The sequence below is a fragment of the Lagopus muta genome, chromosome 1, assembly GCF_023343835.1.
Source record: "Lagopus muta isolate bLagMut1 chromosome 1, bLagMut1 primary, whole genome shotgun sequence".
NCBI classification, from domain to species: Eukaryota; Metazoa; Chordata; class Aves; order Galliformes; family Phasianidae; genus Lagopus; species Lagopus muta.
Genome location: NC_064433.1, coordinates 47,450,000 through 47,476,144, shown reverse-complemented (window position 1 = coordinate 47,476,144; position 26,145 = coordinate 47,450,000). Strand labels below are relative to the sequence as shown.

Genomic DNA, 26,145 nt, shown 5'->3' with positions numbered 1-26,145 from the left:
GGCGGAGCGCCCGCAGACCCTCCCACTTCGCTCGGGGAGTGACGGGCCGGGCCGGGCCAGACGGCAACATGTTGGGCATGATCAAGAACTCGCTGCTGAGCACGGTGGAAACGTGGCCCTACCGAGTGCTGAGCAAGGGGGAGAAGGTAGGCGGCGGGGCGGGCAGCCGCTGGGGCACAGCTCGGGGCTGCCGGATGCGCAGCTGGGTGGTGTTCGGTGTTCGGCGGCGGCTGAGCGGCCCGGGACGGGGTGTGGGGCATTGCCTGCCCGCGGGCTCGGAAGGGTGGGAACAGCTTCTTCTTTTTCTCCTTCTCGTCCTTCGCCGTCACAGAAGCACAGAATCACTAAGGTTGGAAAAGATCACTAGGATCACGGAGTACAACCACCAGACCACCCCCACCATGCCCACTGACTTTGTCTTTAGTGCCACACGGTTCTGGAACACCTCCAGGAATGGTGACTCCAGCACCTCCCTGGGCAGCCTGTGCCACTGCAGAAACACTCTTTCTGAACTTTTTCCTAATATCCAACCTGAAATTCCCCTGGCGTAACTGGAGGCCATCATCTCTCATCCTATCACTGCTACCTGGAAGAAGAGGCCGACCCCCACCTCACCACAACCTCCTTTCAGGTCATTAGCGGGAGCAATAATGTTTCACCTGCACCTCCTCCAGACTAAACATCCTAATTCTCTCAGGAGCAGCTCAGCTACGAGGAGAGGGAGTGTGAAGGTGGGCAGTTTGCTGTGGTGGAGGTGACAGGGAAGCCCTTTGATGAAGCCTCGAAGGAAGCAGCGCTGAAGCTCCTCAAGTATGTTGGAGGAAGCAATGACAAAGGTGAGATGCTCGCTGGGCAGCTGTAGTTGCTGCTCAATGGGAGCCCCATTGATAGAGCTGGTGTTACGGCAGCCCATGTGGCCCCATCACTAGAGGTCTAAGGTGAGCATGGTCCCTCAGTGAGAGCAATCAACTTAACTACAGGATAAGGTGTCCAGCCAGGTCGTGCTGTGAGTCTACTCCTCTCTCTTTCCTCTGTGAGGATAACATTGCAAAGATTGTTTTTTTAAGTAGGTCTGCATTACTTTGCCGCTGGGGTGATCATAGAATCACGAGGTTGGAAAGGACCTACAAGATCATCTAGTCCAACCTTCCCATTCCCACTGCTTCCACAAGCACTAAACCATCTCTTGTAGCTCCTCATCCAGACGCCTCTTGAACACTGCCAGGAACGGCGACTCCACCACCTCCCTGGGCAGCCATTCCAGTGCCTGAACACTCTCTGAGAGAAAAAGTTTTTCCTTATGTCTAATCTAAACTTCCTCTGGCACAACTTGTGGCCATTCCCTTGGGTCCTGTTTGTTGCCTGGGAGAAGAGGCCAAACCCCTCCTCATCACAACCTCCCTTCAGGAAGTTGTAGAGTGCAGTGAGGTTTGCAAGGACAGGCACACATGTGCTCGTCACAGCCTGCAGGCTGTATGAAGGTAGCTAATGAAATCCAGGGTAACTGGAGTGCTTCGGTTCTGTGATCACACCTAGAAAACCTGTCCTTGTAGGCAACTAGATGACTTTTATGACCTTGAGTTTTTATTGTATACTCTGGTGATTTTTATTCATGAAAGGGTAATGAACAGTGAGCTTGCTTTTTAATAGTGCTTTGCAGTGTTTTATAATGGCACTTCCAGGTGATTGCCTCTAATTCTCAGCTTACTAAAGTATGTGCATCGGTAATCATCTGGAACAGGATGATAAGAGCACAGAGATCTAAAGCATATACTTTGACTTTCATACCTTTCTCAAGCATGTGGTAGAAGGAGTTATATAGTCTGTATGGGAATAGAAGCTGAGTGGGAAAGGAACGGGCGTTTACAGCCCTACAGTTTCAGAAAGGTGATGATCACTGTTGCTGTAGAGGAAAAGGTACCTTCCATAACATGGTTTGGAGAAAGGTACGGTATCAGAGTGTAAAATAAATAAATGAGAAGGATGTCTTGGTCTTGGCCATTTCAGTGCCTAATCCTGAAGGTTGTAGGTTCACTACTGCTGAAAGAAAAAAAGGGAAGAAAAATGTTCTTGAGCGCCATGTACATCTTAGAAACAGACAAGAGATGTGCTGTTGCTACAGTACAGACTAGAGGAGAACATGGACAGTGCTCCTGAAAGCCAGACTGTCTCTGAGTTTTGGGGCATTGGAACTTGTTGGATCTCTGGAAGCATTTGGAAGGGTTTAGGAGAAAGTTTCTGTCACCCAGTATTGACTGTAGCTTAACCACTAAGTACAGATGATAATGTTGTAAATACTCATATATATAATATTTCAGTTACAAATATGCCACTGCATCAGAAAACTGTAGGTTGTATTAGAGGTGATTTGTCAGAAAAGATCATTTTGGTGATGTGAGCTATATAGTGAGAGCCACAAAAACAGGACCATTAATGAAGAGCCATCCAGAGGTTACTGGGGACCCTTAGCTCCCAAGATCCCTATATAGAAAGCAAAAGAAAGAGAGATTTGGTGCAATGAAAAGCATAAAAGCTCTTCTGCGTACCTCGAAGGACCCCACTCTCTCAGCTGGATTGTGCAAAGAGATCACAATGAGGAGCCTTCTAAACCAAAATTAGCTTTTCTGAGCTCTGTTAATGCTTTGAGTTCCCAAGAACCTGGACTTCTGGAGTAATTTCTATGCCTCTCTTTCAGGTGCTGGAATGGGCATGACTGCTCCTGTCTCCATCACTGCTTTTCCTGCTGAAGATGGCTCCTTACAGCAGAAAGTGAAGGTCTATCTGCGAATCCCGAACCAATTTCAAGCCAGTCCTCCCTGTCCTAGTGATGAAAGCATTAAGATTGAAGAGAGACAAGGGATGACCATTTATTCCACGTAAGGAACAGATCCTGGGATTTCCAGGACTTCTGAAGTGCTGAGGTTTTTAGGGTGCTGTGAGGGGCAGTGTTGATTTTACTGGTGACTTCCGGGACAAGGGGTGCACGTGGTAGGAGGTAGGGGGATCATTCTAGACCGTGAAGGCACATGGTTTATGTCATTTCTTGTCATGGTTAATTCTGCACAGATTTGGAATATGGATTTTTTTTATCATTGAGAAAATAAGTGCAGGGGTTAGCCCTGAAAGGCTTTTTTGTTTCACTAGAAGAGGTGAAGAATGGGGAGGGTGAGTATGAAGGGGCTGAGTCATTTATAATCTCTGAAAACCATCGTTTTCCCCATTTTCTGGGATCACGATGATTCTTAGTCATCGAGCATGTCCCTTAGTGTGGTCCCCACCAGATTACAGGAATCAGCTGAGGCCTAAGTACCGGAGGCCATCAGGGGTACAAGCAGCCGTTGCATTGCTTCAAATCACTTGAAGAACGTCTTTGGATGTTGGCCAGCTTAAGCTGAACTTCAGTTAGCATCACAGTAGCAAGAAGCTCTTTACCATGGAATGTACCCCTGACTCTTCAACCTTTTTGGCTGACTGAACTGTCAGAGACTGCTGGGTCATCCTGTGCCTGTGACTGCAGCTGGCCTTTGCTGTAGGTGTGGGCTGCTAATGCTGTAATGAGCTATTTTGTCTCAAACCTTGGCCCTAAGGCAGGGCCACAAGGTGTAGGCTGATGTGGAAACAGTGTCTGTTGGTGGGAGATTAGCATAAAACATTTTGGGTTCTAGGCTATCACATGCTAGTATCTCTATGCCCTGACTCCCTTTTTCCTTTGTCCCTCAATCTTGCTTCCAGGAGGTGGTTGTTCACACCCCAGTGAACATGTTTATTGACAGCATTGGTGAAAGATCGTGGACTGAGCTGGCTTAGAGATAACTTTGTGCTCTGAGAAACTGTTCCTCTGATATGGCACTCATTCAAAGGGCAGGCCCATTCTAGTGACTGATACACATGGGTCTGTGTGGGATCTGTCAACTCTGCCCAGGCTGTGTAACCTTTGAGACTACTGATCTGTGGCAAATAAAGTGTGCTGGTTCCCAAAGAGTTGTGCCTGCACCAGTGGATCCTGACAGGACCTGGATCAAAATGAGTTCCTAAATACATTGTTCTATACATTGTTCTCTTTATTTCCATGTTCTTGCAGGATTGCTTAGCTCTTCTGCACTTTGATTTCTTCACAGGCAGTTTGGTGGCTATGCCAAAGAGGTGGACTATGTGAACTATGCTGCCAAACTGAAGACTGCTCTGGGAAGTGAAGCTGCATACCGCAAGGATTTCTACTTCTGCAATGGTTACGACCCCCCTATGAAGCCTTATGGGAGACGCAATGAGGTCTGGTTTGTAAAAGAGTGAGCGTCTGGATCCCAGTGATGCTGCCTTGCACTGACAGGCTCCCCATACTCTGTCTGTCTTCTCTTCAAAATGAACTAACAGTTAGGCAGAGGCAGAAAGCCATTATCCTCTCCTTTCATACCCATGCCTTGGTCTTTTATGGACTAACCATTTTAGAAGAAAGAACACTGCACGCTCTCCTGATGATCCCGCTCCTTCATTGCAGACCAAGTTCTCAATCACAGACTCTCATGATCTCACAGTGACTTGCTTTTATCTTCCTCATGCTCCCAAAGTTCATTGCTGAGGCAGCTGAAGTAATCAATTACCAGGACTGGTTCCTGACAGCAGTCACGTCCAAGTGCTGGCAGGCTATTAGTCTTACCTGAAGCAGGCAGGGAAATATGATGAGAGTGCATACAGGTTTTTTTTTTATCATCTTGAGCTTGCTGCAGCAGTAAGATGCTGCAAGCATCTGTGCAATTGGAAAAACCATGTAAAGGGACATGAGGGACATCAGCATTGCTACCAAAACAATGCAGTGAAAATAAGCATCCTTTACGTTTTCTTATAGTGTGCAGGAAAGCAACATTTTTGTCATCTGACTGGAAAAAGTTATTTGGAGGAAGATTTCTGTTTGCTGCTGTCCCTTCTGTTTGAAGTAGGACATTCTAGATTGCCTTGTATTCTGAGCTCAGCTAGCAGCTGGACAGTGTGATGAGTAAGACCCCAAGACCATTTCATCACCTTCCTATTACTGCTCTAAAACTAGCCAACACAAGGACCAAAGTTGAAATGCATGTGGTATTCTAATTGAATTAGAAAAATGCAGACTGTGAAAAAGCAGGTACCTATTACTTGTCATCTGAGGGTGCATTTGATGAATGATGAGCATCTAGTGGGATGTCTGCAAGTGCAGATCTCTCTTCTTAAATGAAGTGAGTTTCAAAAGGGCTACTCTGAGCAGCTGTCTTTAAAGGAGGAAAGCCTGGTTGTTCTTGAAAAGATGGGTTTACATCAGATACTGAGCAGCCTTTCTGAAACTTCAGATAGAATATTAAGGATGGGTCTTGTATTAGGACACTGTCAGTCTTTCCTTGGTAAGAATCAAATCAGCATTTTAGCTGTCAGCTCTTCCAGGCAGACAGCAGGATGTCTGTAATGGTTACATGCACTGTGCCACTATGGATACTTGTACAATTCCTTGCTCTGCTAAAAAGTGCACCCCTCTGATGCTAAAGTGCTTCAGGGTTCAGGTGCTCTCCAAAAGACATTTTCCTTCTGGAGCTGAACAAAATTGTTTGGATGGTGTCCTGGGATCTGGCCAGTTGAGCTGTGTGACCTATGCCTTCTTTTTGAGAACAAATCAGTAATAGGAGAAAACCTGAAGTTCTGATGTTTGCTTTTTTTTTTTTTTTTTTTTTTTTTTTTTAATTTTCTCTTTTGCTGAGCCATGTAAGAACTTCACTGTGGATCTCACAAGAGAGTTTCAGTTCCCTGTATGCAACAGCAGCTGGTCAGGACTTGCAAAAGTAGATGACTACTAGATTGACTTAGTTGACTTAGTAAAAGCAAGGAAAAAGCTATTTGCCATGGTTAATTATTACAGCACAGGAGAAAAGAAATCAAAAGGAAATCAAGGGAAACAAAGGGAGTTCAGGAAGCGTGGTAAGTTGTGAATGACGTTTTTAAGAAGCAAAGGCCTTTCTGACTTGTTCTTACCGCAAACTATTTTTATCTGCATGGGTGTGGAATGGAGGGATGTAGTTCTGCCCTGTTTATGCATTCCTGAATTGATTTTGAAAGTCACATATAGACTATCTATGGATGTAGTCATTTCTGGCTACTGATGATACAAATATATTACAATGATTGTAATCCTGAAATTTATCAAAATTCATGCTGTGAAGTCTCAGATATTGGAAAGATCAGTAATAAACCTGATATGCACAGAGATGCACATCTCAGCAGTGTGGTACAGAGGAAGCTATTGTGTTTTTGTTTCATAACATGCACACACTTTCTGAACAAAAAGCAAGGACATCTGACCCAATAGCTACCAGTTCTGGAAGCTCTGCCTCTGCAGCTCTGCTGCTGGCCTTTAGCATTGAGCAGACAGGATAAAGTTTCATAAACAGTGTTATTGGTATCAAAAAGCTTATGCAAACTTAACGGCCTTTTCTATACAAGCTAAGATGCCTGTGTTCTGTGTGTGTTCTCTAGAATTTTAACTAAATAAATACAATAATGTGAGTTACAGTTTTTGCTGATCATTGACTTTGTGAGCTTAGTGGGAGCTGTTGACTTGGAAGACTTCAAATTGCCAGTTTGGGATATTAATCACCTCACATCTGTAAGAAGTCATAGTGCTTTCTTCAATAAATTGCTATTTTTGGTATCCTGGTGTGGCCTTGCATTATCTGACTGTGTGAGATGGAAGCTGATTTTTTGTGGCTTTCAGCCGCTGGAAAACTTTTACTGATTTTTTTGGGGTGTCACCTGGGGGTGTCACGTGAGGAACGCTCTGTGTTCACTTGTGTGTTCCTAGGGCTGGGATTCAGGCAGATATTCATGATTGTGATTTTCAACATACCCTTCTGCCCAGAATCTTAGAATCATAGAATGGCCTGGGTTGAAAAAGACCACAATGATCATCTAGTTTCAACCCCCCTGCCATGGGCAGGGTTGCCAACCACTAGACCAGGCTGCCCAGAGCCACGTGCAGCCACATCTAGAATCGTTTTATGTGTTGTTACACAAAGGTCCATGTATCTTCCAGTGATGGGCAGTAGAGGAAGCCTGACAGAATACAGGATAAATGCAACTCTGTGCTGATACTACTTCTAAATACTCCCCCAGTCTCTAGTACAGAATCACAGAAGTTATTGTCAGCAATATATGGCATAATGAATGACTAGTAGGACGTGGCTCAGTGATTTTTGCTACTGCAGGTGTTTTAGACCTAGACAAACTTTATCCCATGCATGTGTCCATTTAATTTTGTGTAAGCTTACTATACTCATCCTTTGGCAGGGAGTTCCTTGTGTGCAGAAGGGCAGAAATACTCCTTGGCCGAGGGTTTCCAGCAGGCTGACATTCTGCTCAGTGGGCAGCAGGGCCACCAGCTCTTGCGTATGGCTCTGTCACTATGTGAGTGTTTGTTTGGACAGCCAGATGTTCCACTGTCATCAGAGGCACTCCAACAAACTCATTTTGCTGGGACCAGCAGCTTAGCCAAGTCAGAGGTGCTCTCTGGATTTTTGACCCAAGACCAGCATGGATGCAAGAAGACAGAGCAGGGGAAATTGAAAGGCAGCACTGATGCTTCTATGCCTTGGAGAGCTGCCTGATGGGATCTGGGTGCATGGGGTGAGCACAGCGAGGGTCATACATCTGCCTGTCCTCTTCTGTCATGCCTCTCCTGCAACCCTTGGCTCTCTGCAGCAGCTGGCGTTGCCTCCTGGGCAGCTGAGGTTAGGCTGGGGGTTATCTGTGCCTACCAGCTAAGGAGCATCAGTGCTGCTAATGAGCTGATAGCTGCAATGCTTTTTATCTTCATTGGTGCCTGCACTCAAACGGTTATAAATGGGGCTAGCAGTGTGGTGAGTCCCGTGCAGTGCGCAGCAGTGCTGTGATGGCAGTGAGGACAGCCACGAGGACGGCCATGTTTCAACAAAACCAAGTTTAAAAGCATCAGCTTCATGCACTTGGGGCAGGAGAGCTCTAGGACGGAGCAGTCTCCATCTGTCCTGAACCTCCGAATCATACGTACTTACATATACACATATCTGTATGTGCATGTGTTTATGTGTGTGTGTATGCATCTAGGTCATGTACATGTGCAGACCCAATGCTTTGATGTATCAGTCAGCTTCTGCTGTCACAGGAGAACTTGATAATATAAACACAGCCACAGGGTAAACATATGCAGACCAAGGTTTTAAGTCTGCTATGATCATAGCTTTGTTAGCTTTGGAAATAAGCACTTCTGCAGATACATACCTAGATACATCTAGCACTGCATTAAGAAGATGGCAGCCCTGATAAAAGAGCTAATTGGTTAAGTTTGTCTCTATAAACCTGGGCAGGTTTACAGTGCTCTAGACATTTTGAAGGGGTGGTTGATTTATGGTGAATGTAGAAGTAACATCATTATTTCACCATTTTCATCAATCACCATGGCAAATGGTGCAGGAGCAGCTATTGTGCTTCTGGTAGCAAGTTTTCAGCTTTGCAAGGCTGCCCAAAAGCGATAGGACAAGAGAAGTAGATGGTGGATCCTAGCTCACACTGTCCCTCTTTGCTGTAATTACAATGATGCCTCTTTTACAGTAGCTCTCTGAACAGTGAGTCTCTTCTGTGACAGCACTTCAGCTAAAAAAGAAATGCATCTCTTTTAACGGGACCTTAAGTGGCTTTGGATGTATAACGCCTCCATAAAACTGCTTGGCAACTTGATTTATTGGAGCAGGATCAGTGACAAAAGTGACTTCTCTGACAGTAATAGATGAAATGCTTCCAGTCTGCTCAGTGCCGATGCCAGCAGCAGGCTGGTTTTGTCATCTCATTCATAATCTTTCTGCTTTGCTCTCAGCTGAATCTGTAGCACAGGACACATTTTGGGCACAGCAGATGCCTTTTTCCTAGTCTTCTGTGGGAGCTGCTGCAGAAGATGGGTCAGTGAAAATGGTTTTGGAAATGGTGTCTAATTCTACATCCTCAGTCCATGCCCAGGTGAGAGTTGGGTGCATGCAGCTTTCCTGGCTCTTGTTCCTGCCCACATCCCAGTTTCCATGAGGAAAAACGTGGGTGAATGAGGTGGAAGGAGCTGCACTCTTCTTAATGAATACAGCTCTGGGTCTGGCTGATTGGTGGCACTAGATCCTGGGGCAACCTCAGACATACCTCTTATGGAACCCAGATGAAAAAATTGGGTTCAGGAACCTGTGTTTTAGGTGGAGATTTCTCAAAGGTAAAAATGGAAATGAAACATTGTGAAAGACACAGCTGGGATTTAGGTGCTTCAGGATCTTTGAGCACTTGGATCCTCCAGTGTGTGGATCAACTCAGAGCCATGCACTGAGCACGGGATTCAAGTCAGTGCCTGTTTATATCCCCTGCTGTGGCCCTTCTACCTCTCCAGGACCCTGTGAGCCAGTACAGCTGAGTACCTCAGGCTGCGTGCCCCTCAGTGACCCCTCTTGCTCTGCAGGCCAAGAACCAAGGAAGAAACCCTTGGTGAGCAGCTGTACCACTCTGCATGTGCCTGGACCTGGAAGCTCAGTGGGTTTGTGCCTGGTCTGTGCCTGAGCACTGGGATCTGTATGAGGTGTGCAGTGGGTGGAAAGCTGTCTGCAACATGTATTTCTGTCATCCCAAGGGAAATTGGAGAAACATTGCCATGGCAACTGTTCTCCTTTGAGTATTTTTCCAGAGCTTTCCAAGCTAGTCCAGGCTTTTCTTTTTTTTTTTTCTTTTTTTCTTTTTTTTTCCAGTATCCCTAATGTTGAATTTAAGGTCTTTCCTAACTGGAGACTGAAGAAGCAATTGAAACATCTTCTTCCACAAGACAAAGAGTTCATCCACCTTCCCACGCAGCTGATGAAGAACAAGAGTAACAGAATTAAATGTTGTGTCTAGTAAGAGAGAAGAGGATTTGAAATCTGACGTGCATCATATTCAGACAAATGAGACAAATGAAACTCTTACCCAAAGCAAAGTACAGAAATAAAAAGCAACGTACAGCTTGACAATTTTGGACATGTTCCTTTTTTTTTCTGCTGAAAGATCTTTCTAGCTGTTTAATCACTGCGTTTCTCAGTATTCTTTATGAGTCAGCTCTGCAAGGGAGCATCTTTCCAAATCGTCATGTGCTGTTTCATTGAAATGTCTCCCATGAACTGTAGTATTATTTAGTCAAGAGTGCTCAGGAGGGGATGGGAGTTGGGACTAGTTACTGAAATGGGGTAATACATGGGAAAACACCAGAATGGCCCTGCTCCTGCTGTGTTGCCATTTGCATTGCACAAGACTTTGGGGTACACCTTTGTGGAGAGCAGTGCTCTTCCTTCGAGGATACCCTCAGTGCTGCTTCCTGGGAGGACTGATCCTGAGCTCTGACATTGTTCCGAGCACTGCTTCTTGCTGGGGGGAGAGGAAAACATAAACCCTGATTTTATGAGATACTGCATCTTGGGAACCCAGCCTGAAACACCCCCCAATAGGGAACCTGCCCTGCTCCTTTGAAAATGATGAAGGCCATCCTGTGGACTCAGCATTTGACACGAATGGGGAAACAGGGCTTGGAGCCCATAAAACTGGAAAAAGCAGTTATGGTTTCAGGCACGTGGAGTGCCACAGGGGCAGTTTTGTTCCTTTCAGGTGTATCTGTTGGTCTGACCGTCCTTGCTCCTCTACCTTCAAACCTCACCTTCAGGGCAAGAGAAGCCTTGTCCCACCCTCACTCCTCAGATGCCCACTCCAAGTGTTACCACCAGAGGGTTTCCTTGAGGCCTCAGCCCCTAGGCCTGGGAGATGCAGCAAGCAGGAGGGATTGGGGCTCTCCAAACAGTTCTGATGTGAAGGGAAATACAATTGTTTTCCAAAATCCCACAGTCAACAAGCTGACTTATCATAAATAGCCACTGCTCAGCCTGTTGTTATGACGAACTCTTCTGGAACAAATCCAGCCCCAGAATTATGACGTGCTAAAAATGATGTCTATTCCCATGGCTATAGACAGAGAACTGCTACTCAGCAACAAATGTAACACCAAGTGCCATAAAAATAGCCTCTCTGGGATTCAGTGTTTGGGAGTTGTCATTTCATAAGGGTAAAAATGGATCCATTTTGTTACAAAATATGCATAATATGTATTCAGTCTTATAAATAGCATTTATAAAATTACATGCATAATTTTACCTTAAATTGGCGCTGAGCAAACAGACAAAACAGTCAACAAGAACTTAGCCCACAAGTTTTGTTCTAAGGAGATATCTTGGTTGCTTGTAGCATCTTAGATAACCACATCTTAGATAACTTAGGTAACACCTTTGTCTGAGAAATGCAGATGTCAGAGCAGACCTTTCTTCTCGCTGTTCCTCCTTTCTTTTTGTTAAGACAGTTTTAGGGAAAAATAAAAAGAGTTTGCAAGTGACATGAATGTGATGAAAATCTAGTGGCTGAAACATAGCTCTGGGCCAGAGTTAAGGGCAATGGTTGGTCATGACTTGAACTGGGCCTCACTGGATCAAGTGGTGATGGTGCTTTTCAGCTTTCCCTCTTGTGACTCTGCTTCCTGACCCCAGTTATCCACCGCATTTGCCTGTGCAGCAATGACGTGGAGACAAAGCTTCTGTACCAGTGGGTGAAAAGGTGAGGAGAGGAGTAAGCCTGTGTGCTTGGAAGCTCCTGGGCATCTCTTCTTTCCCTTGCATTTTTTGGCCTTGCTGTGAGGGAGCAGATACAAATGGAAAGGGTTTCCTGCTGCCCTAGTACCTTTTTTGTCTCTAAAGGTGCCTGGCCACATTACATAGCAGACAAAGCACTGAGGAACGGTAGGCGTTGGGGGTGAGGGAGGAGGCATCCAGGAAAAAATACTGCAACATTGGGGCCATAGTACAGCAGATATCAATGCAAGACCTCATAGAACAGAGCCATCGTTTTATTTGAAAACTGGCTTCACTTATTCGCACTCTCAGATCAGCATGCAAAAGTTGTAGGATGCCAGTATCCATGTGGCAGATTATTATGGGTCAGGTGGCCACAGCTGCCACCAATGGAACAAACTGCTGTGGGAGGTGGATTTGGCTTTGCTGCAGAGAGGACAAAGCCTTTCTGAGTCTGAAAGAAGTTGGGGACACGTATCTGCATGATGCACATGGTCTCCCTCCTCTATGTGCCCTCCAGAAAAGAGCCCATTGTGTAACCATGGGGTGGAGAATGGGTTGCAGGTGCTGGGAGCTGATGGGGCAGTTTAACAGCAAGATACAGTGACAGAGAGGAGAGTTAAATGAGTTTCCCAGAGTGGTGCAACAGCACAAAGTGGCAGCTCTACTGAACTCGGAGATCATTTAAATTGCAATCAATGCTTTTCTTTAAAATCAGCACTAAAAAGCACTTCCAATGAAATGTGATGCTCTTCTTTGAAAAATAAATCTTAGAATGGTACATTACAAAAAATTTCTTTTTTTTTCTTTTTTTTTTTTTCTTTTTTTTTAACACGAGTCCATAAAATCCAATAAATGTTTTCTGGGGAAATGGCATCCCTCTTACCATCTTACTGAAATTATCGAATGGTTTCCAGGACAACTTTCCAACAGCATCAGAGTTCGCATTTCTGCTTCTCGAAGGGTCACAAAGGTCTTGGTCATAGAAACCATGAGATAGACAAAAATGTCAGAACAGTGCTTTGATGTTTTCCCTCCTCTTGCTAAATCAAGAAATATTGCCTGATAATGTGATAAAAAGGCGTGAGGCTAGCAGGGGATTGATACCCTCCTGGAGACACGGTGTACTTGCTCTCCTCCAAGTTCTCTCATGCTATTTCCATGGCAACTCCATATAATGATGACTCCCACTGATTTTCTTCTTTTATCTGTTATTTTGGTCTCAGATAGTGATGGAGCTGAGAAGTGTGTTTCTTTCACACTATTTGATGCCCATCATCAGCTAAAAGTAAATAATGTCCTCATTCTTCAGACCTTTAAGAAGTGCAGTTAGTTCATGACGCTTTTGGGAATTCACCTGCAGAGCTGGAAAGGGCTGAGATAGGAAAAGCAGTGCTGCAGATGCTCAAAGAAAACTGGAGATGATGAATGCTTGCTGTCAGCCCAGGTGACAGGAGTACCTCCCAGCCATGCCTTCCCCACGCCTTGGTAGAGGCAAAGTAGGAGGCCACAGCGCAACGGGGAATGGATGGTTTGGGTGCAGGGAGCATCCCAGCTCACAGACAGGAGGTCACCCTGCAGGGCTGGAGGTGCTTCCACTCTCTGCTCACTGCTTATGTTCATGGACCTGATCTGGTTCATGAGATGGAAACAGGAGCTTCTCTCAGACAGAGACACCCTCGACCCAGTGCCTCCAGCTCGTGACTTCCTCTCTCTTATGAAATCTCTGCAGCGTGCTACTGCTGGGAGATTTTACACAGCAGAAATGTCAGGCATGCAGCCTGATCTGGGAAATTCGTGCTTGTTTCATCTAGCTACTACAGCAGGACACAGGCTGCCCCCGCTCATTTCCCCACTGGGTCCCTCTTCCTTCCACCTTACAAAGAAATCAGGACAGTTTCAGATCTGAGACCTTTTGCTGCTTGACTTCACATGTCAGCTCCCAGCGACAGGAGTTAATCCCAAGGGAAAACAGAAAAGGAATCAGAAAATTTGTGCTATGTGCAGCTCACAATTAAGACCACTTGCTCATTAGTGCCTTCAGTGTGGAGAAAAGAATGAGGGCTCCATACATTCCAAGCCCTGCTTGGAAGCAACCCAGGTGTGAATGTGAGTGCAAGTGGCACTCAGCATTGCACCTGGGCATGAGGTGACAGGCACCCAGGCATGGAGAGATGATCTGCCCTCAGCCTTGTGCCCTGGAAAGACCAAACAGCCTTTCCCTGTCACACCAGCATGGGAAGACAAACACATGAAATGTCCCTAGTAGAAGCCACAGACGCACCAACCACACAAGAGGAGCACTGACAAATGCCAGATCTGAGGTCACCAACACAAACCTGAGCCCAGTGCCTTGTCTACTTGTGTGACTACCATCCCAACAATCACAACCAATTCCTGAACCCCCAGACCAGAACAGGTGGTGAAGACATGGGGTTAAACAGCAGCATACCCCTCAAGGTCAGGCTGGAGGGGCTCTGAGCACCCTGACTGAGCTGTAGGTGTCCCTGTTCATTGCAGGGGAGTTGGACCAGATGATGTTTAAAGGTCCTTTTCAACTCAACTGATTCTATGATTCTGTGACACACTTCCAAACTCCCTTATAAAACATTATCAGTTTTTATGTTTCTTGTTTCCCAAGAGGTTGCTAAGACACATATACCCATAAAACTGATTCTTTCCAGCTCTAGACACACAGATAACTCTAATGTGAGAACTGAAGTCAAAAAAACTTTCATAAGTGATTTTAAAAGCAAGAATTTAACTTTTTGTCCCAGATTCTCACTTCAAATACATCATCATGCTTTTATTAATTTCAGAGTGAACATTGTATGCACAGTTGGAGGTAGAACATGCCCCAAAAGCTGATTACCTGATTACTTGTAGAGTGCTCCATGAAAGAGTAATCAGAAGAAACACTATCAAGAGATGCATCTCTTTAGGATCTTGTAAAGGAGCATAAAGATTCCTCCAACATTTTCACATTCATTCAGTAAAGCAACTTCCACTTTTAGAAACTACTGTCAGACAATGAAGACAAATGCTATTCAAAAGAGAGGCAATATGCATAATGAAACCTGCAGAGCAGCCCTTCCTTTCCTCCTACCTCTCCTGACTCCAAAGTTTGGAAAAAATGATTTGGAGCCGGAACCAGGGCACTCACACTGATAAATCTGGCACTGGGACTCCTGCTGGATTAAAAACTTCGATGGCCACAAGACTTGAAGCACCAGTTTGGTGTGAACTCCCAGCAATGCCTTGGTTGCAGAACACTTCGTGCTCCATCCTCATTCAGCACAGTTGTACCACAGCCGGGCTGTGTGGTGCAACTGTACAGAGCTGAGCATTTGGAATGTCCACCATCTCTGGCTGTAGTTCTTTGCTGGTAGATTCCATCTCTTCTGGCTGACATCTTGTCTCTCAGATCCATTTTCTGGGCGCTGCACTATGTGGCCCAGATTGAAAGCACACTGTTTAACAGCCACAGAGGCACTTGAATACATCAAAGTAATGTGTCTCCTGTGCACATGTTACAAACAAGTCTGGGGCCAAAGCAGGTCTGGATTTGGAGCTGGCCTTTCCCTGTGCTGTACTGCATGGCAGAGGATGCACATGGAGTGATGAGGCCCTCTTATTGAAGAAGCCTTTCAGATCGTGTTTAGAGCTGCACTTCAGCCCAGATTTGCAATCTCTCTCTGAACAGTGCTGACAATAAAGCTACCTTTGCTGCAGGTTGAGACTTTACTGTGGAACAGACATGATCACATGTGGGTGAGCACACCGTGGCCCACCAGACTCACAGCCCAACAGCGCCATAGAATCATTAAGGTAGAAAAAGACCACAAAGATCATCCAGCCAACCGTCAGCCCATCATCACCATGCCCACTAACCACATCCCTCAGTGCCACATCTAGCATACCATGCTGCCAGAAACTCCCAGATAGATCTGTCATTCAGGAAAAATCATGCGCACCCCCCCTCCCCCCCCCCCCCCCCCCCAAAAAAAAAAAAAAAAAAAAAAAAAAAAAAAAAAAAAAAAGCAAACTGTGCCCAAAATAAAACAAGTTCACAGGAGTTTTTTGTATCATTGTGTAAAGCAAGCCAAATGCCACAGCAGGAAATCATCCTTTTTAGGCTGGAAGGTTTGAGGTTTGGTGTGTGGCTTTTATTTATTTATTTTAATTTATTGGAAGATGCCGAGTCAAATAATTAAATCAAAATTAAAGTTAAATAATTCCGAAACAAAAAATCCAAATTTTACTAAAGTTCAAAGAAAGGCCACGACTTTTTTTTTTTTTTTTTTTTTTTTTTTGACACGTTTAGTATGAAAGCTACAATGAGTTGCATTGCCAACCTGACGAGAACTGCCCCGTCCCTTATCTTATTTAATTAACCACAAGCAGCACTCCGGCGTGTTGGCGTTCCTCCAGTCTCACGGAGGCGGAGACGCCCCCAGCCTCCGGGCCAGCGCCCCCAGACCCAGCTCCCCAGCCCTCGCCTCCGCGCCGGGGACGGCTCCACGAAGCAACAGCGCCACCGTGCGGCCGTATATCGTCACTGCGCCCCTTGCCTCGCCGCCGCGCCCTCAGGACTGGAGACCTAAGAGCAGCCTCTACACCCTGCCTCATTTCCTTTTTCCTTCCTCCTTTTTCCTTTTTCTTTTTTTTTCTTTCTATTTTTTAAAAATTTTCTCTCTTGTCTTTTTTCTTTTTTTTTCCTTTTTTTTTTTTCCTTTTTCATTTTTTCCTTTATTTTTTTCCTTTTCTTTTTCCCCTTTATTTTTTTCCTTTTCTTTTTCCCCCTCCCCTTCCCCAGTAGGTAGGTATGTTCACTGAGTCAAAAACACTGCCTGGGTCCTTTTGTTCTCTTGTCTATACATCTGGAGAAGAGGATGCTCAGGGGATACCTTATCACTCTAAAATTGCCTGAAAAGAGGTTATAGAGAGGTGGGAGTTGGCCTCTTCTCCCAGCTAACAGTGATTGAATGAGAAGTAATGGCCTCAAGGTGTATCAGGGAGGGGTCAAGTTGGATGTTAGGAAACATTTCATCTCAGAAAAAGTGGTACAGCAGTGGCACCGGCTGCCCAGGAAGGCTGTGGAGTCACCATCCCTTTAGGTATTCCATTACCGTGTGGATGAGGCACTGAGGATCATGATAGTGGGCATGGTGGGGATGGGCTGATGGTTGGACTAGATGATCTTAGAGACTTTTCCAACCTTAAGGATCCTGTGATTCTATTATTTCATCCACTACTTTCAGCACTTATTTGCATTTCTGTTCCAGCGTTTGAGATTCATTGCAGATCATTTTGGAGGAAAACAGCAGACATCACAGTCTGTCAGAGGCAAGGCATTCTGTTTCGACTCCTGAATAAAGACAACAACATGCATGTTTTGTAAGCCACAACCTTTGCTTTTCCCTCATATGTACCTGCTAGTGGTTTGATTTGAGAAGCTCCTCACCAGGTGGAGCCCTGGCTGACTCTGAAGAGGCACCTGGTCCCTCCAGACAAGGTAAATCAGGATGGCATCTCCTGCCTGGCACCTGGCACTTCAGAAGTCTTTTCACAGAAAAGAGCACTCCTTGTAGGTATTGCAGTACTCCACTTGTCACCATAGTGAAGGCAAAGCAAACACCAGATTCCCCAGAAAGGTGGAGCAAGTCACCTGGCATGTTGACTTTCAGGGAGGGAGAGGATCCCATATAGGTCTGTGCTGCGTGCACAAGGGTGAGTGTGCTGCAGGCAGAGAGAAGGAACAGCAGCAATCTCAGGCCCACGTGGGGCATCAGGGTGGCTGGAGTGGGGTAGGGACCCCTCCTCTCCAAGAGACAGTTCCCATGGTTGGTAACCTAGGAAGGACTTAGATCCATCAAACACAAAAAGCCTTCAGTATCTCACCAACCCCAGCCTGGGTATAGTGATGCTGACAATATGGTTCCCAAGTGCTGGGCTTGCTGATGACGAGGAACATGTCTTCTCTGACTTCTGCCATGAGAAAGATGTCACATGCCAGGTGGGCTTCCTGGTGTCCCACCAGGAGGGGCACCTGCAGCTCTCAGCTCACAGTTGGCCTTGGTTGCTGCTTCTGGCCTCTGTTCACCTGCCTTAGAGATGAAACCTCACAACTGAAAAGCTTCTACTATTTATAGCCATATAAGTTCCTCCAGGGCAATGGGATTAACTGGTGATAGCCCAGTGATATGTGCTCATGGCAATTTAGGCCAGGAACATGCCAGGCTGCATGAGTAAGGGTGATGTCAGCAAGGTGAGAGAGGTGGTTCTTCTCCTTTAGTTAGGTCTTGGGAGGCCATATCTGTAGTACTGTACCTGGTTTTGTCTCCTCTCTGCAGCAGAGACTGAGCAAGATGCATGTCTGGCAGAGGCCTCCTGAGATATCTGGTGGCTGGTGGAGCACATCACCAGAATGAGAGACCCAGGGAGCTGCTCAGCCTCAGAGAAAAAAGGCAAAGGGGGATCCAATTGCTGTTGGCTATTAAGTAAATGAGGTCTATAGCAAAGATGGGGCCAGGCTTTTCTTAGAAGTGCACAGAAAGGACAAGAGGTGACAGGCACAAGCTGCAATTAGGAAAATTCTGATCAGACACAAAGAAAATGTCCAAATGAGAATAATCAGATCTCCATCTTTGGAGATAGTCAAAGCTTAACTTGGTCAAGGCCCTCACAACCTGGTCTGGTTCTCAAGTGAGACCTGCTCGGGGCTGGATCACTCCCGAGGTCCCACCTGACCAAAACCTTTGTGTAGCTGCGATTCTGATAAAACGCAGAGAAGGGCTGGAAACAAGAAGGGGCAGCAGAAACACCCGCTCTGTGCACAACCTGAGTCACCCTGTGCACTGCTATGTCTTGAATATCAAAACAGGGAGGGAAGCAGGCAGCAGCATAAACGATATATAAGGCAGGGAGGAAAGGGAGCGCTGTATGTCATCCATTGCTGGGAGATGGAGCCTTTTGGTACAGCTTGTGAACAGTGAGGTCCTTCCCCAACATCACCTGCCCTGCGCTCTGCCCCAAATTCTTACGGCACCCCTTGTGCCTGTATTTGCCCAGGTGCATGGAACCCTGGAGAAGTCGTGGTGACGCTGCTGTTCCTTACCCTTCTCCTGTGACACTCTGACCTACAGATGCTAAAAAAAGCCCAGCATAATGCCTCCTCCACACTCTTGTTTCTTTCAGGACTGGCCCATCCTGCCTCACCAGTTTGATATTACATATTACAGGGCACTGTGTGTGACTAAGTGGCCATCTGGGTTGGATAGCAACAATAAGAAAAAAGGAAACTGCTGCTTTCCCAAAAAGCTTCCCCTGGAGATCTGTGGGGCAGCACCATCCCTTCCCAGCCTGCGCCCAGTGCCACTGAGATCTTCTGGCAGTTAAATCAGCCCTCACCTGAAGCCACCTCAGTAATGAACTATTGCAGGTCAGTACTTGAGCCAGCATACAGTGGTTTAAAAATGACTTTGAAATATACCATAAATCCACAGAGTGGGGAAGAACAATTCTGCAAAGCAGTATTCACAGTAACAGTCAATTAATCACAAAAATCATTGTCCCCTGCACTGAGTGCCCATAGTATCTCTCATCCCTCCTTATTATATTGCCTCAAGGCCAAGGTGCATTTCTGCTTCCAAATAAAATGTTATTTGTGTGCAGCACATCACAAAAATGTGTTTTTGCAGGCTCAATGAAATATCTACAAGCTTCCTTCCTACTCCCAGTAATGCAAATATCCAAAGGTGCTGCTGCAAACACACCAGTTGTAAGGGGAACCCTACCTCCAAGGAACCACACCGGTCTCTCAAAGTCAGGTTGTTTTTATTAATTAAATATCCCATATACAAAGAACTAAATAAATACATAGCTGTGTCAGACGCCAGCATACCACACACACCCACTTGGAGAGCTCTGTGTGTCTGTATACGAAATACCACAGTAAGCTATTTGCTGAATGCAAAGCAGGATGCGGAGTGATTCAGCTCTGTAGGGCGCAGTCCTTGCAGCACATGGGCAGGCACATGTGTGCACACGCTCGTGTGCACTCATCCCCGGGACAAAGCAAATCCTCCGTAACCTGGCTGCTCGAGAAATGTTGGTGATAATGCCGCAGAAACACTAGGGAGGAGGCAGAGCTCGGGATGGGGACATTGCAGGCAGCTGCAGAAGAGTGATTTTGACTGCAGGATCCCACAGGTTGGGATGGTCGGGAGGGTCTGTGGGGTATGGCAAGCCCTGGGGGTGCTCTGCTGGAGCGTCTGGTCAGGGGTCGGAGCTGGGGAGGCGAGTAATACTCAAGAGCAAATCAGAAAATGTGTCAGGGCAAAGAGGTGGGGGTGTTTCAATGCTGGTACCCACAGTGTACTTGCAGGTGGGCAGCAGTTGGGACACGGAGCGCTGGTGCTGCTGCTCCTTTTCTCGTGACAGATGTGGGGCTCAGGCAGACATGTGGGCCAATCTGGGACAGAGCAGGCCATGGGCCCAGCTGGTGAACTTCCTGCTGCTCTAGCCCTGCAGCATTCCTGCTGGAAATAGGCCAGGGCATGCTCTTCCCAGAATGAGCTCCATCCCACGTAGAAACGATTGCCACAGCCATGTCTGAGAGGTGTCTTCCAGTAATGAGAGGGGTGCTGGTGGGAAAACTGAGGGAAAACAGGGCTTCTCGTTGTCAGCCTTGCCAGTGTGGGTCTGAGTCTGTCTCTTCTGTGGGATCAGCACTGTCACTGAGTGGCCTTTAGTCCCTTTGCTCCCCGCACAGCTGCTACATGGGGCCTTTCCCACCAGTGTAGTCATGGTATGGGCTCGGGTGGGCTTTGGCCCGAGGGAGGGAGAAATCATTCTTTGCATCAAGGGTCTGAAAAGGAAGCGAGGCAGTTTTTACTTTTAAAAGATGGAAAAAGTAATAGAATAGAGCTAAAAAAAAAAAAAAACAGGGAAGGGAGAAATGGAACGGGAGGTTTCTCAAGAGTGTGACTGATGACACTGTAGAAGAGGATCCTGGTATGGCAAACCAGTTATTGAGATGTGTCACCAGAGGACATGGGAGAACATGGCGTGAGCTGCTGGATCTGGCCAGGCTGTGTGCTAGAGGAGGACTGGTGAGTGCACACAGCGTGACACAGGGTGACGCAGACTGCCGCTCTGGATCTGCATGACAACTTGCAGTCTGACAGCTGATGGGAATACATTCAGGCCATGGGCTGGGGAGAGAAGTACAGACTACTGAGAAAAGGGCACAGTCTTCTGCAGGAACCCTGCTCCAAGAGAGAAGTTCTTACACAATGTCAAATCAATATATATCGAAAACTATCACCTGAGATTTTGCCTCGGGGTTTCTCCCACCTCCCATATTCAGAGACAAGCAGCAGCTCTCTCCTCCCAGCCACAGACACCTCCATGAGTGCAGTGTCATGGCATCATCTGATCCAATGGGAAGCATCCACCTGCCTCTGCAGAGACTGCTCTGGACCTATCTGGTTTTGCCCCCTCTCCTTCCCTTCTAGTCAGCCCCTGAACAGAAGCCTGCATCAGAGGGCTGTGAGCTTACCTTCATCTGGAGGTGAGCAGAGTACGGGGAGCAGCTGGTGCCTTCCTTATTTCCTAAGTCACAAAACAAAATGGGGGAAAATTTCATGAACTATTATTACATGGTAGCTTGGAAATAGCACGTCGAGGGAGACTTAAACAGCCTGTGGCTCACATTGGCAGCTGCTTTTAGACTGACCAAGCTCTATGCAAAATGCAGTCAGGAATGCATTAAAATCCACTGGTGAGTTTCTTGTTGAATATTTCCATGTGAAAGCAGAACTGACTGGTATTGTAAATAACAGGACAGAGGTGGCCTTGGAGTTTAGACCACCTCATGTTGCCTCATGATTACCACCCTCATCTCCAGCCAAATCCCTCCCACTGGCATGCACCAGACCCCCTCAGCAGTATTCCCTGGGAGATCACACCCTTTCTCCACTACTCTCTAACAGACTGGGATGTCTGACTGCAGGGGGCAAATGTGATCTCAAGAGCAGATTCACTGGGAGGTCAGCCACACCTCCTACACATAACTTTGGGATGCTTCAACTGATAAAAACTTTTGCTTCTTCCAAAAACTGTATGAGATCTGTACAGTAAAAAAGACCTCCATGCTTCCTTTTTGGGTGATGGATTTTTTTTTTAATTTTTTTTTTTTTTTTTTAATGGATCATGGGAACAAGGTCAGAACTGGAAGAAAAAATCTCCCAAGTATAACCTGGAGAAGTCTCAAGTGCTGAAGCATTGCTAAGAGACAATAAAAAACTTTCCTGAATTTTTATCTGAGCTTTCCAGACCTAATAGAGTCATAGGGAATTACATCTCAGCCCTGACACCCAGGAAGTCCCTTATTCAGTCATTCCTCCTACATATCTGCAGCTTCTGCTCCGATCTGTACTCTTTTCCTTTGTCTGTCTGAAAATTCGTTTCCACTTGCATTTCTTCATCAGCCTTAAACTTTTGTCTTTCTTACTTCTAAACTACTCATCATTTTCAAGCTCTGTTCTTTTTAGCTCTTCTACCTTTTTTAACTTGTGAGAATTGCATCTGTGGTTAGGGCTGGGGGCAGTGCAGTCAATCAGTTCATCATACCTTGCACAATTTCATCTTGGGTATAGGCATGGTTGTCCACTCCAGCCGCCTGCTTTATGAACGTGGTTTGGCAGAAGTCATTTTGTGGAGGGTAGTCCCCCAGCTTGACAGGGGCAGTGAGGAAACAAATTTCAGGGATGATATACATTATCAAGAAGACCCATCCATTGGACACCAGAGCAATGGCCACAACAGGATCATCCCAATTAGTTTTCCCTAAAGATTGGTTGCCCCTTGTGAGCATAGTGATCCACACAACCCAAATGGCAATGGAGAACAGGACAGTGACAAAGATGTGTGCTCCATGTTTCTTCCAGCTCTTATGCGGCCCACAGAATGTGAACATGGAAACCAGGAAGGTCAAAGCCATCAAGAAGAGCACATAGATCAGAAGCATGACAAAGTCCTTGTTGGCCTCCTCTGAATCCATAGTCAAAAAATAGTTTCTATCTTTTACCATCATGGTGACTAGGTATTCAATGTTGATCACAACTTGCACCAGAGCAAAGGAAACAATTAGTAGCAGCAACACTGGCCAGTAGAAGGACTTTTTTCCTCTCACTAGTCTGACGAGATTGGAGGCATGGGTGAGGAGGCAGGAGAAGCAGAGTGCAAAGAGGACTCCAAACAGGAAGAAGCGAGTGGGGCGAATCCTGTCATTGCTTCTAATAATGAAGGCAAAAGTGATGCCAAAAATGCCGAGTGTGCTTAAGAGGAAGAAGAAATAGATGGAGACCATGTGCCTCTTGCTGTTATCTTGGATTTTACAGATGAGGAACAAGAGGGAGCAAATGAGGAAAACGGTGACAAGGACTCCAGCTGCAGCCAGCGACTCCAGGACAATCCCCCAGGCCTGATCCATGTCACAAAGTAGGTAATAGTCAGCATGGATGCTGTTGCAACCTTGAGGAGCTGGTGTTGTCATCTTGATGTCTTCTTGAGCAACTTCACAAAGAAATGTTTCCTCAAAGCTGTGGAAATATAAAAGACATAGGCTGTTGGATCAACCACCTGGGTGCTGCAGCAGTGGGGAATGAGAGGCAGGATGGACATCCATTCCCATCTCACTGGGCAAGGACACCACAGTGCTAAAGACATGTGGCTGTGGCAGCTTAGCCATCTCCTTGCTTGGCATTGGCTCTCTATCAGGAGCAAGCCAAACCCTTCAGCAGGTGATGATTCACCTTGGAAGTCCACCGCACCATGCCTGGGGTTGTGCAATGTCGTGGCAGCATAGGCAGCAGGGGAAAGTGAGGCTCTTTCATGGGGCAAAGAGGCTGAACTGCTTTGTCACTTTTGTCCCAGGTGATACAAGATCAAGTTAGTCATAGTCACATTTACGCCCTTTTGCTGGATTTAAACAACATCAGTACCTGGCACCAGTGAGCTCCAGAGGTGAGCACTACAGAACAGGAAATTATTCATCTTGTTTTCCTTCTGTTACTTTCTCTGAAACACCCGTGGCTTTGGTTTACGGTAAGAGTGAAAGGCCCTGCAGATAGTGTACCTGGATACCTCCAGCACTGTTCCTCTCACTCCAAATTGAACAGCAAATACAGGAAACCAACCATTAGCCACAAACACACAGTCCTTCTTCAGGATAGCGCAGCAAAAACAACTATTCCAGACATCTCAGTCCCCTCCCCAGTCTATTGCCTTGTGTGGCTAGAGAACCAACATGTCAGAGCCAATGCTGGCACCGCATGAGGAGTACCGAACAAGTTACTGCTTGAGGAGCCCGTGAGCCAAGGATGCGCAAGGTCTTCCAACACACCTAGCACACTCCTGCTGTCTCATCGTGAAGAGTTAAGTGCTGGCTGAATAAGCTTGAGGTAAGGCTGTCTCGACAGGGGATCACAGGGCTATTTGGCTGAGCCCTGCCCATTTCCTCAGGGGATTAAGTTGCTGAACCCTTTCTAAGCCTAAAGCACATCCAAACACCACTGCATGAGGATGCTGGACACTGCATGGCACTGAATGAATTTAGATCCCAAGGCAGGTAGTGCTTTCGAGGTGCCAAATTATGCAGTCAGACTTAGACTCTAAAATCTCTCAGAATGGAGGTTTAAATACAATGTCAGCATTAAACAGGAGGGAATCTCTCTTTAATGGTGACCTGCACTAGAAAACCAAGGGTTTTCTTTTCTGACATACAAAGAAAAAACGAGTTGATCTTGCAAAATTTAGTGTTTTGTTCTCCCTGTGCCATTTACTTCGATTCCCCCCCATCCAGAACAACATACTTCAATTACCAGGCTAGTTCAAAAGACGGATTCCAGGGAGAGGAGGTTGAGTCCTCAGTAAATGGCATCTGACCCAACCAAGGGATAAACAAAGGGGGAAAACATCACTGAACCACTCTCAAGCCTCACATAACCCTCAATGTTACCTAATTAGAAATAGTGGAATGTATTTCCAGCTTTTAACATCACCATGTTAAAGGAGATGTGCAGCTCTTCAAAAAGCTGCCTGCAGTGAAATGCAAAATATGCAAGCATGCTGGAATCTCATGGAGAGAACAGAGCTGGTGAACAATGCATGCAGGAGTGTTTGAAGATCATTGTTTACAAATGATTTTTGAACAACACTCGCTGAGAGCTATTTGGACATTTGTGAAAAATGAAAAATGAACATTCTGGAAAAACTAGATAGCTGCAATTTTACCCACAGAAAGTTACTGTTGATCAGATTAGCTTATCTCTTCACTCCTCTGACACATACAGGTCAGTGACAGCTGGAGGCATCCCAGGGCAGCACAGAGAACAGCCCTGCTGCAGGTCCTCACTGGGGCAATTACGATTGTAGCAGATAAGAAGGATAGAAGCTCATTGTCTTGAACTATCGGGCCACTTGCACTGATCTCTACACCCTTTTCTTTTTTTCTAGCATGGATGTCCTTCGGGTCACGAAGAGGCTCTGACCTGTCTTGCTTTTCCCAGAAGCAGAGCTTGCCCATCTAGCGCCTGCATGAGCACTTGGGATTTCCTCGGGTTTCTGCAGTCTGTGCAAGGAAGCGTGTGCTGTGGTAACTTCATGCTGTTGCATCTACATCACAGCTCACCCCGAACTGTTGTCCTCACTGTAGTGCTGACTCTTCTCCCTCCAGGCTGTGCCTCCTCTCTCATTCATGCTTTTGCATAAAACATGCCCATCCAACAGAAAATTTCAATCACATCCCAGGAATGTTTGCCCCGGCTCCAGCTGCCTGTCTCAAGTTGGAGCCAGGGCTGGTTCTGTTCACTGTGATACCCCATGCCCCCTCCTCTCCCACCCTCATGGATGAGGTCTTGCTGCCATCCCACCCCAGAACAAGGGTCTGCCCTGGATCCTGCAGGACATTGTCTGGAATTACCTTGGTGGATCCTGCCCTGAGAAGGCAGCAGGGAGAATCCGGCTGGAAGAGGCTACCTCTTAGCACACCAGTAACAGCCACTTCCACTCCTGTGAACCCAGCGGAGAAACAGCCCTGCGCTCACGCTCCTTGGGAGCTTTAAAGGCTGGATGGTTGTGGAGGTGTGGCCAAGCACGCCTATTCCAGTTCCACTACCTCTCCGACGCTGCTACGAAAATATGGTCCCTGTGCCAGGAAATGAAGTCAGACTTCCTGACGTCGGCAGGGCAGTCACCTCTGTGACAGGGTGGGGATAGAGCCTCTGTCTGCCCCAGCCCAGGTCTGGCTGAGTGCTGCTCAGCCAGGCGTCTGATAAGGCTCCTTTGGCTGCTGGTGCCTGTGGACCATGGCTGGGAAAAGCAGCGTGCCCCTTACATACTCCAAGTCCTACGCCTACGAGTGTGCTTTCTGACCTGTGCTTGTAAGATGGAAATGGAGGTCTTGGGATGAAGATAACCCTAC

General features: G+C 46.5%; 2 protein-coding genes across 3 annotated transcripts; one reads left to right on the top strand and one right to left on the bottom strand.

Moving 5' to 3' along the window:
• Positions 1 to 6,667, top strand: HEBP1 (heme binding protein 1). Its single transcript, XM_048967384.1, has 4 exons — positions 1 to 146; positions 698 to 836; positions 2,696 to 2,876; positions 4,119 to 6,667. Exons 1-4 carry the CDS (start codon positions 69 to 71, stop codon positions 4,288 to 4,290), a joined length of 570 nt encoding a protein of 189 aa, XP_048823341.1. The 5' UTR covers positions 1 to 68; the 3' UTR covers positions 4,291 to 6,667.
• Positions 6,668 to 19,495: 12,828 nt separating this feature from the next.
• LOC125697660 (retinoic acid-induced protein 3-like) lies at positions 19,496 to 25,841 on the bottom strand. Of its 2 annotated transcripts, none has more exons than XM_048955154.1 (4): positions 25,645 to 25,841; positions 22,293 to 23,263; positions 21,220 to 21,272; positions 19,496 to 20,526 (listed from the first exon to the last, which is right to left on the bottom strand). In XM_048955154.1, exons 2-4 carry the CDS (start codon positions 23,215 to 23,217, stop codon positions 20,434 to 20,436), a joined length of 1,071 nt encoding a protein of 356 aa, XP_048811111.1. In that variant the 5' UTR covers positions 23,218 to 23,263; positions 25,645 to 25,841; the 3' UTR covers positions 19,496 to 20,433. The 2 variants fall into 2 exon arrangements, with proteins under 2 accessions (XP_048811111.1, XP_048811119.1); XM_048955162.1 differs by having other exon boundaries at positions 20,416 to 20,872.
• Positions 25,842 to 26,145: the final 304 nt, after the last annotated feature.

Bases quoted from the DNA above. Each gene is read 5' to 3' on its own strand.
- HEBP1 (XM_048967384.1), top strand. From the start codon at position 69: ATGTTGGGCATGATCAAGAACTCGCTGCTGAGCACGGTGGAAACGTGG. The intron at 147-697 runs GTAGGCGGCGGG...TAATTCTCTCAG, and splicing joins TGCTGAGCAAGGGGGAGAAG to GAGCAGCTCAGCTACGAGGA. The intron at 837-2,695 runs GTGAGATGCTCG...CCTCTCTTTCAG, and splicing joins TGGAGGAAGCAATGACAAAG to GTGCTGGAATGGGCATGACT.
- LOC125697660 (XM_048955154.1), bottom strand. From the start codon at position 23,217: ATGACAACACCAGCTCCTCAAGGTTGCAACAGCATCCATGCTGACTAT. The intron at 21,273-22,292 runs GTATGATGAACT...TTTGTGACTTAG, and splicing joins CCAAGATGAAATTGTGCAAG to GAAATAAGGAAGGCACCAGC. The intron at 20,527-21,219 runs GTAAGCTCACAG...CTTCCTTTTCAG, and splicing joins CTGCTCACCTCCAGATGAAG to ACCCTTGATGCAAAGAATGA.